Raw genomic sequence first — 15,873 nt, forward strand, 5'->3', positions numbered from 1 at the left:
CTTTCTAAATAAATTTTAATTATAAGGTATGTTGACCTAAAATCAGATGGAAGTACCTATTAAAGTTACATAGAGATATTATTTCATAATATTATAGACCGTAAAGTTTAAATAAATACATCTTAAGGTTATTTAGCCCTGACATCCCACTCTTATATCTACCCCTAAGTTATGCATTAATTGGTTTTCTTCTTACATTGACTTTAAATGGGTTCAGTCTAAATGTTCATCAAGTGGGAGACTGAATACATATTGATGGTGCAGCAGTAAATGGAATTTTAATGCAGTTGCTTAAGATAAAGAGGCATGTGTCCTAGTAAAGATGGTAAATAGAAGCCAGATCAGAGAACTTTCTTTCCTAATACTTCGTGAAATAAGAGAATAGTAAAAACCAGCAAACTACTTACTAGCAGCAACCAAATGAGGAGAGGGATATGATTTCATGCTATAAATTTCCAAAATGATGGTAAGGAAAGGAATGGATGGTTCTTATATGCCCATCTCCAAGAAGCATTACTAGGGAAAGAAGATATGTTGATGGATCTTGAGACTGTTTGTTAATACCCCAGATGTAGAGAGAAACAAATGGGGTTAGCAGGAAAATGAGTAAAAGGTCATAGATACCTTCCCAGGTGAAAGCCCCTATATTCCACCACCAAGATCACAGCAGAAATATGAAAAACTCCCAGGGCCTGTCCTTTTCCAAGGTTCCATACTGATTTGGGGTGAGATCCTAATCCTAATAGAACTAGAAGATATCTCTGACTAGATATAGTGAACCCTGGAATAGGGATATTTAACTAAATCTCAGAAGAGTAATAAGCAAAGCCCTGATCTTCTAACAAAAGCTGAACATAACATCACCTGAGCTCTCTTCTACTCCCCAAACCTTTAGTTTACAGAAAAGTAGACAGAACAATCCTAACCTCAGACACAGCTCAAAAGATATGCAGACTGCTGATAGGGTGGGAAGACTGTCATGGAGAGCTTCAATCATAGCACTTGAATAAAATAGATCTGGACTAAACTGTGTAAGCATGAACAAGTTGAAAAGAAGTGTCAAGGTAATGATGCAAACATTTTATAGCAACAAGAGAAAGTGGGAAGCAAGAAAACATAGTATGCAAAACACAAAGGACCTAGAAACAAATAAATGGGAAGACATTCCATGCTCATGGATGGGAAGATTTAATATTGTTAAAATGTCCTTACTACCCAAAGCAATCTGTAGATTCAGTACAGTCCATATCAAAATGCCTGTGGCATTGTTTATAGAAATAGAAAAAAAATTCCTATAATTTCATGTAGAATTTCAAAATACCTTTAAAACAATAAAGCAAGAACAACAAAGCTGGAATGCTTCCTGACTTCAAAATATATTGCAAAGCTACCATAGTCAAAACAGAATTGGATTGACATAAAGACAGGCTTGTAGACCAATAGAACAGACTAGAGAATGCTAAAATAAATCTTCATGTATTTGGTTAAATGATCCTTGACAAAGGTGCCAAGACTACGCTATGGGGAAAGGATAGTCTCTTCAACAAATGCTGCTGGGAAAACTAGATGTCTACATGCAAAATAATGAAGGTGGACTCTTATCTTACACCATATCCAACAGTTAACTCAAAAAGTTAACTTAAAAACCTAGACATGAGGGGCACCTGGGTGGCTCAGTTGGTTAATCATCCAACTCTTGATTTTGGCTCAGGTCATAATCTCACAGTTCATGGAATTCTCTCTCCCTCTCTCTCTGTAGCCCCCCCCCCCAAATAAATAAATAAACTTAAAAAAAATAGTTAAAAAAAAATTAAAGACAACCTAATTGGAAGAAAACATTACTCAAGAGGCACAGCTTGCATTAGAAGAACTTGATAAAAACAAAGTATTTTTGCCATATGTGTTGCTTACCTTTCTACACATCATACTGGTCTGTTTGGACATGGAGTTGAGAGTCCTGAACACTGCAATCATTATCTGGTTTCAGGCAGATCACTTTCTTTCTCATAGTCTGGATTTGTTTTTCATTTCTTTTTTTTCCCTAATGTTTATTTATTTTTGAGTGAGAGAGCACAAGCAGGGGAGGGGCAAAAAGAGAGGGGGACAGAGGATCGGAAGAGGGCTCTGTGCTGACAGCAGAGAGCCCAGTGTGGAGCTTGAACTCAAAAACCGTGAGGTCATGACCTGAGCCAAAGTTGGATGCTTAACCACTGAGCCACCCAGTTGCCCTTGTTTGTCATTTCTGAATTAAGATTCTGTGTTTGAATGACAGAAAGGTAACAATATAAGGGTAACAGTTATTTCTTGCTAAGTGCCTTTTTAGTGCTGTATTTTTCTATTTATTATTATTTAGGCTTTGATGAGAATTACATACAGTTTATTGTTCCACTACTATAAATATATATAGTTGACCCTTGAACAGCATGGGGGTTAGAGTCACCAACCCTCCACACAATCAAAAAATATGTATATAACTTTTTTTTTTAAGTAATCTCTCCACCCAACATGGGGCTCAAACTCATGATCCTGAGATCAAGTCACATGCTCTACCGACTGAGCCAGCCAGGTACTCCATAACTAATGATTCCCCAAAATCTAACTAGTAACAGCCTACTGTTGACTAGAAGAAGCCTTATCAGTAACATAAACAGTTGATAGACACATGTTTTGTATGTTATATGTATTGTATACTGTATTCTTAGAATAAATTCAGCTCACGAAGAGAAAATGTTATTAAGAAAATCATAAAGAGGGGCGCCTGGGTGGCTCAGTTGGTTAGGCATCTGACTTTGGCTCAGGTCACGATCTCATGGTTCATGGGTTCTAGCCCCACATCAGGCTCTCTGCTGTCTGTACAGGGCCCACTTCGGATATTCTGTCCCCCCTCTCTGCCCCTTCCTCCATTCCTCCCTCTCTCTCTCTCTGTCTCTCAAATATAAACATTAAAAAAATTTACAAAAAAACCATAAAGAGAAAATACATTTGCAATACTGTACTATATTGAAAAAAATCCACTTATAGGTGGATCTGCACACTTCAAACTCATCTTGTTGAAGGATCAACTGTATCTATTATATATATATAATATATAATATATAATATATATATGAATACTGCTATAGCCTCTATTTTTCTTTAAATCAGGTTTATTGGAGTATAATTTATATGCAATAGGAGTCATCCTTTTAACTGTATAGTTGTATGAAATTTGACAAATGCATAGTTATGTAACCACCACCATCACAATCAAGATGTAGAACAATTCCATTAGCCCCCAAAATGTATGCCCTGTTTTAGTCAACCCCTATATCATTCCCACCCACTGGCAAATACTGATTTATTTTTTATCCCTATAATATGGCCTATTATATATTATATATATAATATATGTAACTGTATAGTTGTATGATTATATAATATATAATTAATATGTAATATATTATTACAATTATATGTAATTATAATGTGTAATGTTTATAATATAATTATAATAATATATTTATAATATAATTATAATTTGGAATTCAACTTTATATTTACTTATATAAGTATATTTTTATATATTAATATATATAATTATAAATATATGTATTTAAAATTATATTTGGAATTAAATTTGGAATTTCAACATTTATATTTATAATTATACAATTATAATATAATTATATTACATTTATAATATAATTGTGTTTATAATTATAATATTATATAATTATATATGTAATATATATAAATATATAGTAAATTATATTACATATTATAATATGTATGTGTAATATATACATAAATACTGCTATAGCCTCTATTTTTCTTAAATCAGGTTTATTGGAGTATAATTTATAGGTCAATTTATATATATATAAATATATATATATATTTATATAATTCACAATAGGAGTCATCCTTTTAACAATTTCATCAGCCCCTAAAATTTATGCCCCTTTTAGTCAACCCCTGTGTCATCCCACCCACTGGCAAATACGGATATATCTTTATCCCTATAATTTGGCCTTTTCTAAAATGTCATATAAATAGAAGAACAAAAGAGATAATATTGACACTGCTAATGTTGAAATTCCAAAACAGTATGCGAGATGATTTTGTTTAAAAGCTGTAGATTTATTTGAAACATGCTTTTAACATATCTAGATTTACAGTTGGGAATAAAACTGTGGTCACTAAAACCAAATTCTTGAAATGTTAGTAGTCTGGGTTTTTTTCCTGGTAATTAGGTTCCTCTTCTATTTTATAGATCTTGTATACGTAATCCTATGGAAAACATTATGAAAATAGTGAAAGGAATAGGAGAGACTTTCTGCCAACACTATACTCAATCAACAGATGAACAGCCGGGATCGCACATAGGTAAGAAGACAAAACTAAAGTTGACACAGCATTGAAAGTAGATAGATTGGCCCTAAAAAAGTAGAAATTAAATTTTTTCCTTTCTTGCTATTCTTAATGTATAAGATTTAAGCTTATATAAGTTTTGTCCTTCAGTGCTTAACAGTTACATTTCAGTAGCAAATATTTTCCCTTTTATTCCCCTCCCTAGACTTTGCTGTAAACAGACTAAAACTTGCGGAAATTTTGTATTATAAAATATTAGAGACTGTAATGGTTCAGGAAACACGAAGACTTCATGGAATGGACATGTCAGTAAGTAAATCCATTCTCCCAGCCACTGGTAAGGTTCAGAACTCCTAAGCCTTAAAACAGTGTATTGAGAGGCTCTAAGGGTGTTGTGGGCATCAGCAGTTAATAGCAAACTTAGCCAGTATGACTTGCTAGTTGGCCCTAGTTGTGTTTTGCACATCTAGACCTGGCCACCTCTAGGTAGAAATGTAAAGTACATGAAATTCATCTCTGGTACATCATTAGTATCCTTTCCCTTCAGGTCCTTTCATTCCCAGCTAGCTAATAATGAGTCACCCCCCCTCCCCCAACTATTAACCCGACTGATAATTAAGATATTTGCTCATACCTCCCAGGAATTTTTGAGGAATAAACTGTAAGTGGCTTGTTAAGAAATCGCTTTGTGTCCTTTGATCATTTGATAAGTCTGACCACTCTTTCCAATAGCTATTTAAAGGAATTTTTCAAAAAAGTCAAAGTTGTTGGGGTACATGGCTGGCTCAGTTCGCAGAGGATGTGACTCTTGATCTTAGGGTGGTGAGTTTAAGCCCCGTGTTGGGCATAGAGCTTACTATAATACATAAGTAAATACATACATATGTACACACGTACATATATACATACTGTTTATAAAAACTCAAAGCTGTTAATATCATCTTTCAGTTTCCTCCTCCTCCTCTTTCTTGTCACTCTTGGAGTCCTCTAACTTTCAGTTCCATTAGCAACAGGTTGATGTCTAGGGGTGCAGCATAACTAATGTAATAAAATTTCTTTTAGTTTTCATTCTGGAAATGTTCATCTCTCTCTTGTGTTGGTCCACCTTTTTCCTGGATTTCATGGCTTTCTCTTTTGTGATTTATCTTAATATTTGATAGAGCATATGGTTCCATAGCTTCCTGAGAAAGAAGTAAATTTTCAACTTTTTATTTTGAAATAATTATAGATTCACAGAAAATTACAAAAGTAGTACAGAGAGGTCCTATGTAGTCAGTTGCCCCCAGTGGCTACATTTTACATAGTGTAATATCAAAACTAGGAAATTAATATTGGAACAATGTATGTATCTTCCTCCTCACCATTGCATCACTTGTAGATTAATGCTACTACCACCAAAATCAAGATACTGAATTGTTCTGTTATTACAACAATCTCCCTCATGCTACCCTTTTGTAGTAATGCTCATTCTACTCACACTCTTTATGAGTTCAATTTTTTTTAATTTGTTAAGGTTCATTTTATGACCCCTAGTGTATTCTGCTGTTGTTGGGTAGAGTGTTCTGTAAATGTCAGTTCTATAGTATTAATTACGGTGGTGTTGACTTCTTCTGTATCCTTGTTCATTTTCTGTCTGGCTCTATCAGCTGTTGAGAGCAGTATTGAAGTCTCCAGATATAATCGTGGATTTATCTATTTCTCCTTTCAGTTCTTTCTTTTTTTTTCCAGATTTTATTTTTAAGTAATCTCCCTACCCAGTGTGGGGCTCAAACTCACAACTCCAAGATCAGGTAATCTACCGACTGAGCCAGCCAGGCACCCCTCTCCTTTCAGTTCTATCAGGTTATTTTTTATTCATATATTTTGAAGCTCTGCTGTTTGATATATACACATTGAAGATTGCTATGTCTTCTTGCCTTTTATCATGAGATAATGTCCTCTCTGAAGCCGTTAATTGTTCCAAAGTCTTATCTTTTGTTCATATATAGCCACTCCTGCTTTTGATTGTTTGCATGGTATGTCTTTTTCCATCCTTTTCTTTTTTTTTAAGTTTATTAATTTATTTTGAGAGAGAGAGAATGCGCTCAAGTGCACTTGAGCAGGGGAGGGATAGGGAGGGGGAGGGAATCCCAAGCATGCTCTGTGCTGTCAGGATGGAGCCCAGTGCAGGGCTCAATCTCACAAACCCTAAGATCGTGAGCTGAGATGAAATCAAGATTCAGTTGCTTAACTGACTGAGCCACCCAGGCACCTCTCTATCCTTTTATTTTCAAGCTACATGTATCATTATCTTTGAGGTGAATTTCTTATAGGCAGCATGTAATTGAGTCACATTTTTTCATCTCAGTCTCTTTAAATCAGTAAGTTCAGACTTACATTTAATTATTGATCTGTTAGGGCATATGTCTGCCATTTTATTTCTTGTTTTCTGTTTGTACTCTTTGGTGTTTTGTTTGTTTTTTTTTCCCCCATCTTCCTCTTGATTATCTGAACATTTTTTATTTGTTTCAAAAAAAATTTTTTTAACATCTATTTATTTTTGAGAGACAGAGATAGAGCACAAGTTGGGGAGGGGCAGAGAGAGAGGGAGACACAGAATCTGAAGTGGGCTCTAGGCTCTGAGTTGTCAGCACAGAGCCCAACGCAGGGCTTGAACTCACGAACTGTGAAATCCTGACCTGAGCCGGAGTTGGACACTTAACCGACTGAGCCACCCAGGTGCCCCTATTTGTTTATTAAGCTCTATGCCCAACATAGGGCTTGAACTCATGACCCTGAGATCAAGAGTTGCATGCTCTACTGACTGAGCCAGCCAGGCACCCCTGCTTGAACATTTTTTAGACTGTTATTCTTTGTATGGATTTGTTTTAGTGGTTACTCTAAGTATTACGTTATATATGCATATCTTCACAGTCCACTGGTATAGACATTTTACAGTTCAAACAAAATGTAAAAGCCTTAAGGCCCTTTTTTAAAACTCTGCATAAAGGCTTTATTTTATTTTATTTTTGTTTTGTTTTGTTTTGTTTATTTTTTAGAGAGAGAGTATGTGTGAGCTGGGGAGAGGGGCAGAGGGAAAGAAAGAATCCCAAGCAGGCTGCACCCTCAACACAGAATCTGACGTGGGGCTCAATCCATGACCCTGGGATATTTAAAGTTTATTTATTTATTTAGAGAGAGAGCACGAGTGGGGAAGAGGCAGAAGAGAGGGAGGGAGAGAGAATCCCAAGAGATTTGTGCAAACCCAAGGCTCAGTCCCATGACCTTGAGACCGTGACCTGAACCAACCGACATCAAGAGTCGGACACTTAACCAACTGAGCTACCCAGATTCCCCTTAAAGATTTTAAGTAATGCCTCCACCCAACATGGGCTCCAACTTACAATGCTAAGAACAACCGACTGAGCCAGCGAGGTGCCCCTTTTTTCTCTTTGTTTTAATTTTTGTCTTCCAGTGGGAGGATTTCCTTATATTGTTGGATTGTTCTTGGATATCCACTTACATTTAAATGAGGCACTAAAAATGGGACATTAATAAACCCTTATGGTAACTGAACAGTTTGGTTCAAAGCTTTGTTGGGGCGCCTGGGTGGCTTAGTTGGTTGGGCATCCGACTTCAGCTCAGGTCATGATCTCACACACAGTTTGTGGGATTGAGCTCCGTATCAGGCTCTGTGCTGACAGCTCGGAGCCTGGAGCCTGCTGACGATTCTGTGTCTCCCTTGCTCTCTGCCCCTCTCCCACTTGCACTGTGTGTGTGTGTGTGTGTCTCAAAAAATAAATAAAAACATTAAAAAAAATTTTTTTAAAGCTTTGTTGGCAAAAATAGGAATATAAACCCAACAGTCTCATATAATCATGTAGTATTAGAGACCCTTAACATTTGGTGTCTTTAAGATTCTTCTGGAATATTTCAGTTTCTGTAAAGAAGTATCTGCTAATTTTTTGCTGGATGTTGGTGTTATTGAACAGAGCAAGAAAGGGAAACTTGATCTCACAATGCAGTCTGCAGACTTTTGCCTAAAACCACAGTTTCTTCTATGTCTGGTGTTCTCAAGCTGAGTCTCCCTGGTTCAGTCTTAGAATAATTCTAGTCTGTTGGGACGGACTAGAAGCCTATCATCTGCTTCATTAGAGTAGGGGTTGAATGGGGACCTGACAAGTTCTAACTACTACAGACTTTCAAATCATCCATTCGTGTCAGCCCCTACCTAGCCCCTACTTTCCATTCCTCCTGTCCCTTCAGTTGCTATGTTTTCCCCAGGTTGCATGGAGCAAATTAATTAGGTCCAAGTGTCTCTCTTCAGGCCCTTATGTTTGACCATCCTACTTTCTACTGAGTAATTTGTCATCCTTCCATCCACTTTCAGTTTTCATGTATTCTAATTTGCAGTTACAGCTGACTTCTAGTTTTATCCAAGGAGTTTCTGTTTCTTATCCTTTTTGTTGATTTGGAGTGATATTTAAAAGAAGGATGGCAACAAACACTTTTTAAAACTGAAAATTTTGTTAAATCTTAAACTCAAAAAAAAAAGTCTTAATGGTCAACACGACTCTTATCTTCTTAGTAAATTATTTCTCTGAACTTTTTTAAGTCTTAGCTGTGGCATAATACCTTTGATTTTAGTGTTTTGATTAACAAATATTTTTTTATTAAGTTTATTTGTTTATTTTGAGAGAGACAGAGACAGCGCAAGTGGGGGAGGGACAGAGAGAGAGAGAGAGAATCCCAAACTGGCTGTGCACTGCCAGCACAGAGTCCAGTGTAGGGCTTGAACCCACAAAGCCATGAGATCATGACCTGAGCTGAAACCAAGAGTCTGACTCTTAACTGAACCACCCAAGCACCCCTGATTAACAATCTTTATGTTAACAAAATAGTTGTTGTAAAACTGGCATTTAAAAACAAACGGAATTGGGGCGCCTGGGTGGCGCAGTCGGTTAAGCGTCCGACTTCAGCCAGGTCACGATCTCGCGGTCCGTGGGTTCGAGCCCCGCATCAGGCTCTGGGCTGATGGCTCAGAGCCTGGAGCCTGTTTCCGATTCTGTGTCTCCCTCTCTCTCTGCCCCTCCCCCGTTCATGCTCTGTCTCTCTCTGTCCCCCCAAAAATAAATAAAAACGTTGGAAAAAAAAAATTAAAAACAAACGGAACAAAAAAAAAAATGGAACCAATCCTAATGCTTCCTCTTGATGGGAATATTGACTGGTTTATTATTTCAAAGCAGATTGTTGTGTATGCCTCATTTAAATTTAAAGTCTACCATTGAGCAAGATTATATGTTATAACAAAACTCTTTACCAGTTTGAGAGCTCACATTATTATCTTTGATAATCTGGTATAATATAATGTACACATTATTTTATCTTGTTTCTGTAGTCTTTATAGAATGGCAAAGGCTGAAATTGCTGAGAAATATTAAACTGCAGTTTTTCTGTTCTCCAAGGTTCTTTTAGAGCAGGATATATTTCATCGTTCCTTGATGGCCTGTTGTTTGGAAATTGTGCTCTTTGCCTATAGCTCACCTCGTACTTTCCCCTGGATTATTGAAGTTCTCAATTTACAACCATTTTATTTTTATAAGGTGAGATGAGAGCAAAGTTATGATATGGTGCACCTCATCAACGTTCTGTTTATCTTGGTGTTAAAGTTACAGGCTGTAATGATGTCTGGGAAATATTTCCAGAGGTATTCTGAAAACATTTTAGTCCTTTGGGTGGAATCAAAAACAAAAGGAAAAGGATGAGGACATTAGTAAATTCAGCCAGTCTCAAACTGCAGTCCTTTTTCCTTCACTGACTTGCAAATGTGACCAGGAATTAAGTAGTTAGCTTTGAATTTTCCATATTTATAAATGGAAATCATAATCCTATTAAACAGATGCATAATGAAGAAGAAAAGCTCTTTTCCCCAGGAGAAAGAAAAGGTATAAAATGGTTTGTGGTTATGGTTTAGCTAATGAAGCTGAAATAAAAGATTGTGCTCCTTCCTTAAATTTGAACTAATTCAGTGTGGATCAGTCTTACTTAGCTGTTTTTTTTTTTTTTTTTTTCCTGTTAGAACTATTTTATTAATCTTTTTCTTACACAACATAAGGGTCACAACTACAGTAACATTTAATGTTACCTAGTATCCGAATTTAAGACTGATGCTACTACATTACCCTTATTGGTATGATTTAGTTAATATTTTGCTGTATGTGCTATTTTTAGAGTATTTATAGAAAAGTTTGAAGAGTTCAATTTTTATACCTAAAATATGTCTCAAGTAATGGAAAATGCAGATCATTAGAAAGCTTATCCATTTGAATTGCTGAGTGGGATTTAAATATTTTTTTAGTGTCTTAGGGAAAATTGCTTCTGATACTTGTTGATGTGTGTTTTCAGATTTTCTGTTAGGAAATATAAGTAATTTTATTCAAGGACAATGTTGGTTTTGACCTTATCTGATAGCAATTCATTTTTATTTGTAGCATCCTTTTTTCATTCAAGAAGTTAAATGCCTTTGTTCTTTAACCACATAAATAATATAGCCTCCTTGAAGAAAAACAGGAAAGTACATATAAATGTGAATATTAAAACCATACAATATAATCCTAATTATAAATAATAATCACTTAATATTTTTGTGTATATACCTACAGACTTTGTTCTAGAATTTACCCTTATTAAAATAGAATTATATAATATAAGCAGAATTCCTTTTAAATATATTATTCATCTGTTCTCTTGATCTATTGGGAAGAATTGTCTGAGAAGAGACAGTAAATTCAAAATAGCACTGGACTCAGAACCCAAGACTCGACTTCCACTATTGGCCTTGGTTGACCAGTTTCTCCCTATCATTGCCTCATTTCTCCATGTGTAAAAGAAAACATGAAAAACAGAAATGTATGTGAAAGTATTTTGGACATCTTAAGAAGTCCTTTTAAATTAAAATATATCGATCAGCCATTGAATCATAGTTCAACAATATCATTAGTTCTGTGTCCTTATAAGACCAAAGCTAGTCATACATGAAAGCCTAGAAATGACCAAGACTACCTATATTACCTTTTCAATTTTCTCTTTACCAGGTTATTGAGGTGGTTATCCGCTCAGAGGAGGGACTTTCCAGGGACATGGTGAAACACCTGAACAGCATCGAAGAACAGATTTTAGAGAGTTTAGCGTGGAGTCACGATTCTGCACTGTGGGAGGCTCTCCAGGCTTCAGGAAACAAAGTTCCTACCTGTGAAGAGGTGAGTTAGGGCAAGGCTGATGATCCTGTCATTTAAAAAAATAATAGCTTTATGGGGTGCCTGGGTGGCTCACTAAGTGTCCAACTTCAACTCAGGTCATGATCACGCGGTCCATGGGTTCAAGCCCCACATTGGACTCTATGCTGACAGCTCAGAGCCTGGAGCCTGCTTCGGATTCTTTGTCTCCCTCCTTTCTGCTCCTCCCCTGCTCACACTCTGTCTCCCTCTCTCAGGAAATGAATAAACATTAAAAAAAATTGTTTTTAAATATATAATTTAGTGTTTAGTACGTTCATGGATAGGTACACCCATCACCTCAGTCAATTTTGGAACATATCCATCACCTCAACAAGAAACTGTATCATTTAGCTGTCACTTTCCTTACCCACCTTCTTCTCCTTAGCCCTAAGCAACCTTAATCTACTTCTGTCTTTATTAATTTGTGTATTCTGGACATTTCAAATATGTGGAAGCATATGATATGTGGTCCTTTGTGTCTGGCTTCTTTCACTTAGCATTATGTTTTCAAGGTTCGTCCATGTTATAGGATATATTAGCACTTCATTGCTTTTTATGGCTTAATGATACTCTGTCATTTGAATATATCATTTTGTTCATCCATTTATCAATTGATAGACATTTGGGTTGTTTCTGCCTTTTGGCTTTTATGAATAATGCTGCTATCAACATTCACACACAAGTTTTGTATGGACATGTTTTTATTTTTCTTAGGTACATTTCTAGGAATAGAATTGCTGGGTCACGTGTACCTCCAGCTGTGTACCTCCAGTTTGGGGAAACCGTCACACTCTTTTCAAAGTGGCTGCACCATTTAACATTCCTACCATCAGTGTATGAACATTCCAGTTTCTTCACATCTTCTCTAAAACTTACCTTTGTTTTTTCTTCCCTGACACTTACCTTTTTTATTCTAGCCATTAGTAGACATAAAGTGATATTTCGTTACGGTTTTTATTTACATTTCCCTGTTGGCTAGTGATGTGCAGCATCTTTTCATGTGCTTATTGGCCATTTGTGTATCTCCTTTGGAGAAATATCTATTCAAATCCTTTGCCGTTTTTTAATTGGGTTATTTGTCTTTTTATTATTGAATTATAGGAATCCTTTATATATTGTAGATATGACTCCCTTATCTGTTAATAGGATTTTTAAAATTTGCCTTTCATTTCATGGGTTGCCTTTTAATTTCTTGATCAAGTCTTTTAGAACACAAAGTTTTTAATTTTGATAATGTCCTGTTTATCTATTTTTTTCATTTCTTGTGCTTTTGGAAGTCATATCTAAGAAACCACTAATTTTATCATATTTAATTTTTCAAATGTCTATGTAAAAAATTAAATGGTTTTCATTAGTAGTATTTAGAATTTAAAAAATCAGAAATTTGTGCCTAATACACACAAGCCACACATTTCACAGTTTAGTATCATGTGAGAAACTGAGTTTTTGCTCCTTTACCTCTGTGTTGCTCTTTCGTAACTCTTGTCTTTTCATCTTTCTTTGCTTTTCTGTGTCTTGTACTTCATGAAACCTGGTGAATTTTTCCCTAATTCCACACTACTGGAAGGACTATCCAAGACCAGGAAGAACTGAAAAGAAAATGATTTCTTGAAATCTCTCTTCCATGTATCTTTGGTTTTTTGCAACAAACTGTGATTAACTGTGCAATCTTTAGTATTCATCAATACTTCCATTGTAGAATCTCTTGGGAAAGTGAAAAAAGGCAGTGAACTTGAAGAAAGAGGATTTGGGTTGAAGCCCTTGCTCTGTTACTTAATAGTAGTTGTCCTTGGGGCACCTGGGTGGCTTAGTTGGTTAAGTGCCTGACTCGTAGTTTCAGCTCAGGTCATGATCTCATGGTTCATGAGATTGAGCCCCACGTCAGGCTCTGCACTAAAAGCACAGTGTCTGCTTGGGATTCTCTCTTTCCCTCTCTCTCTGTCCCTCCTCCACTCCTGTTTTCTCTCTCTCTCTCTCTCCCTCAAAACAAATAAAAAATAAACTTTAGTGGTGCCTGTGGTGGCCCAGTTGGTTAAGCATCCAACTCTTGATTTTAGCTCAGGTCATGATCTCACGGTTCATGAGTTCAAGCCCAGCACTGGGCTCTGTGCTGACAGTGTGGAGCTTGTTTGAGATTCTCTCTTTCTCTCTCCCTCTCTCTGCCCCCTACCAAAATAAATAAATAAACATTTAAAAAAATATAAACTTAAAAAATAGTAATTGCCCTCAGGCAAATTTCATATTTTAAGCCTGTATTTTGTCATCCTTAAGTGGAAATAGATGGTGCCTACCTCATCAGTTTACTTCTAGAAGTGGTCAATAAACTTAAGGAGATAAATTATAAAATTAAGTGAGATATGTGTAACAACACAAACTATTGAGCACTTTATGCAAGTTGTTCTATTTTGTGGAGAAGAAAGAAGGGAAATAAAACAGTTGAAGAAGACTTTTTTCTCATTTTTCTGTTATAAGTTTTAATCAGTAGGTTTATCTATATGTAAAGCAAGAGGTTTTTATTTTTTACAGGTTATATTCCCAAATAACTTTGAAACAGGAAATGGGGGAAATGTACAGGGACACCTTCCTATGATGCCGATGTCTCCTCTAATGCATCCAAGGGTCAAAGAAGTTCGGACTGACAGTGGGAGTCTTCGAAGGGGTAGGTTCAACACAGGTAAAACAAAAAAATAACAAAGATAATTTTCTCAAAATTTCAAGTCTTGCTAATATATTATTATGAAATCTAATTTCTTCATCAAGATTGAAAAAGGGGCTTATGAAAAAGAATTTTTAAATTTAAAAGATAAACAGGGGCTAGGACACCTGGCTGGCTCAGTCAGTAGAACATGGGACTCTTAAACTTGGGTCATGGGTTTAATCTTACACCCACATTGGTTGTGAAGCCTACTTAAAAATAAAAATAAAACAAAATGTAAAAGGAGGCTTATGCTAACACCCTTTTGTGGCTTGTTGTATAGTTTTTCATATCAAAGTAATAAGATTTTCACTCTGTTTTTTAATATTTTTTTACTTCAATGTCAGTTGTGGAAATAGTATTTTAGCCTTTTAATAAACACACTTTTCCTAATGCTAACAGAAAACTGTAAATAAGCAAAATACCTACTTTTCAAATGTGACAAAAGTTATATTCTTTCTCTATGTATGTCTTTATAGAAAGAAAAGTATTTGAAGCAGAGCAAAAAACTCTTTAGGATGCTTAAGTTCATCTAAGAAATAACTTATCCATACTCTCTTAAAATAGTTCATATGAACCTTACGGGAAGATTTTAGTTCATTCATTCGTCCTTATTTTCTTTTATGATGTGTGCATCTGATGTGTGCATCCTCTGGATTATATGAATTTTTTCTTGAATTTTTTAATCAGTTACAATCTTTTGATCACATATCCCTGAACAAACTTCAGATGAACAAGTACTCGGGCTTCACATGGCTCTTGATCCAACTTGAACTATAATTTTGTGTATGTGTGTGCAGGCACACATATAGTCTTTGCTTTACATGTAGTCCAAGATGATAAAAATGTGCATGCAAAACAGTCTTCATAAGCAGTGAGAATGATTAGGATTGTTTTATGACCTTTAAAAATCTTGTCAGGAGACAGGGGCACCTGGGTGGCTCAGTCGGTTGAGTGTCTGACTTCGGCTCAGGTCATGATCTCTCGGTCTGTGAAGTCAAGCCCCGCATCGAGCCTTGTGCTGACAGCTCAGAGCCTGGAGCCTGCTTCGGATTCTGTGCCTCCCTCTCGCTCTGCCCCTTCCCCACTCATGCTCTGTGTCTCTCTCTCTCTCTGTCAAAAATAAATAAACATTAAAATTTTTTTTTTTTTTTTTTTTTTTTTTTTTTTAAATCTTGTCCAGAGGCACCTAGGTGGCTCAGTCCATTAAGCAGCCAACTCTTAATTTAGGCTCAGGTCATGATCTCATGGTTTGAGCCCTGTGTCCAGCTCCACGCTGGCAGCATGGAGCCTGCTTGGGATTCTCTCTCTTTCTCTGCCCTTCCCCTGCTTGCTCATGCTCTCTCTCTCTCAAAATAAATAAGCTTTTTAAAAATATATAAATAAAAGCCTTTAAAAAGGAAAAAAAATCTTGTCAAAACTTGTATTTATCTATTTGTTTCATCAAAACTTTTAAAAATGATCAGTCATTAGGGGCGCCTGGCTGTCTGTCAATAGAGCATGTGACTCTTGATCTCAGGGGCATAAGTTTGAGCACCACATTGGGTGTAGAGATTACTTTAAAAAAGTGAT

The 15,873-nt window shown here is 36.0% G+C and overlaps 1 protein-coding gene and 1 long non-coding RNA gene across 5 annotated transcripts in view; one reads left to right on the top strand and one right to left on the bottom strand.

Annotated features, from left to right (window-relative positions):
- RBL1 (RB transcriptional corepressor like 1) overlaps positions 1–15,873 on the top strand; it is a 62,130-nt gene that overhangs the window by 18,276 nt on the left and 27,981 nt on the right. For 3 of the 4 annotated variants that reach the window (XM_045444663.1, XM_045444661.1, XM_045444664.1), the window contains 5 exons: positions 4,253–4,365; positions 4,556–4,659; positions 9,795–9,932; positions 11,424–11,588; positions 14,133–14,280. In XM_045444663.1, the coding sequence (XP_045300619.1) occupies positions 4,253–4,365; positions 4,556–4,659; positions 9,795–9,932; positions 11,424–11,588; positions 14,133–14,280 (668 nt within the window). The remainder of the gene's footprint in view (positions 1–4,252; positions 4,366–4,555; positions 4,660–9,794; positions 9,933–11,423; positions 11,589–14,132; positions 14,281–15,873) is intronic. The other variant, XM_045444662.1, reaches the window with a different exon arrangement.
- LOC123580250 overlaps positions 5,439–15,873 on the bottom strand; it is a 44,885-nt gene continuing 34,450 nt past the window's right edge. The window contains exon 3 of the long non-coding RNA XR_006703206.1: positions 5,439–5,531. This is a non-coding gene — a long non-coding RNA (uncharacterized LOC123580250). The remainder of the gene's footprint in view (positions 5,532–15,873) is intronic.

The sequence above is a fragment of the Leopardus geoffroyi genome, chromosome A3, assembly GCF_018350155.1.
Source record: "Leopardus geoffroyi isolate Oge1 chromosome A3, O.geoffroyi_Oge1_pat1.0, whole genome shotgun sequence".
Taxonomy (NCBI): Eukaryota; Metazoa; Chordata; class Mammalia; order Carnivora; family Felidae; genus Leopardus; species Leopardus geoffroyi.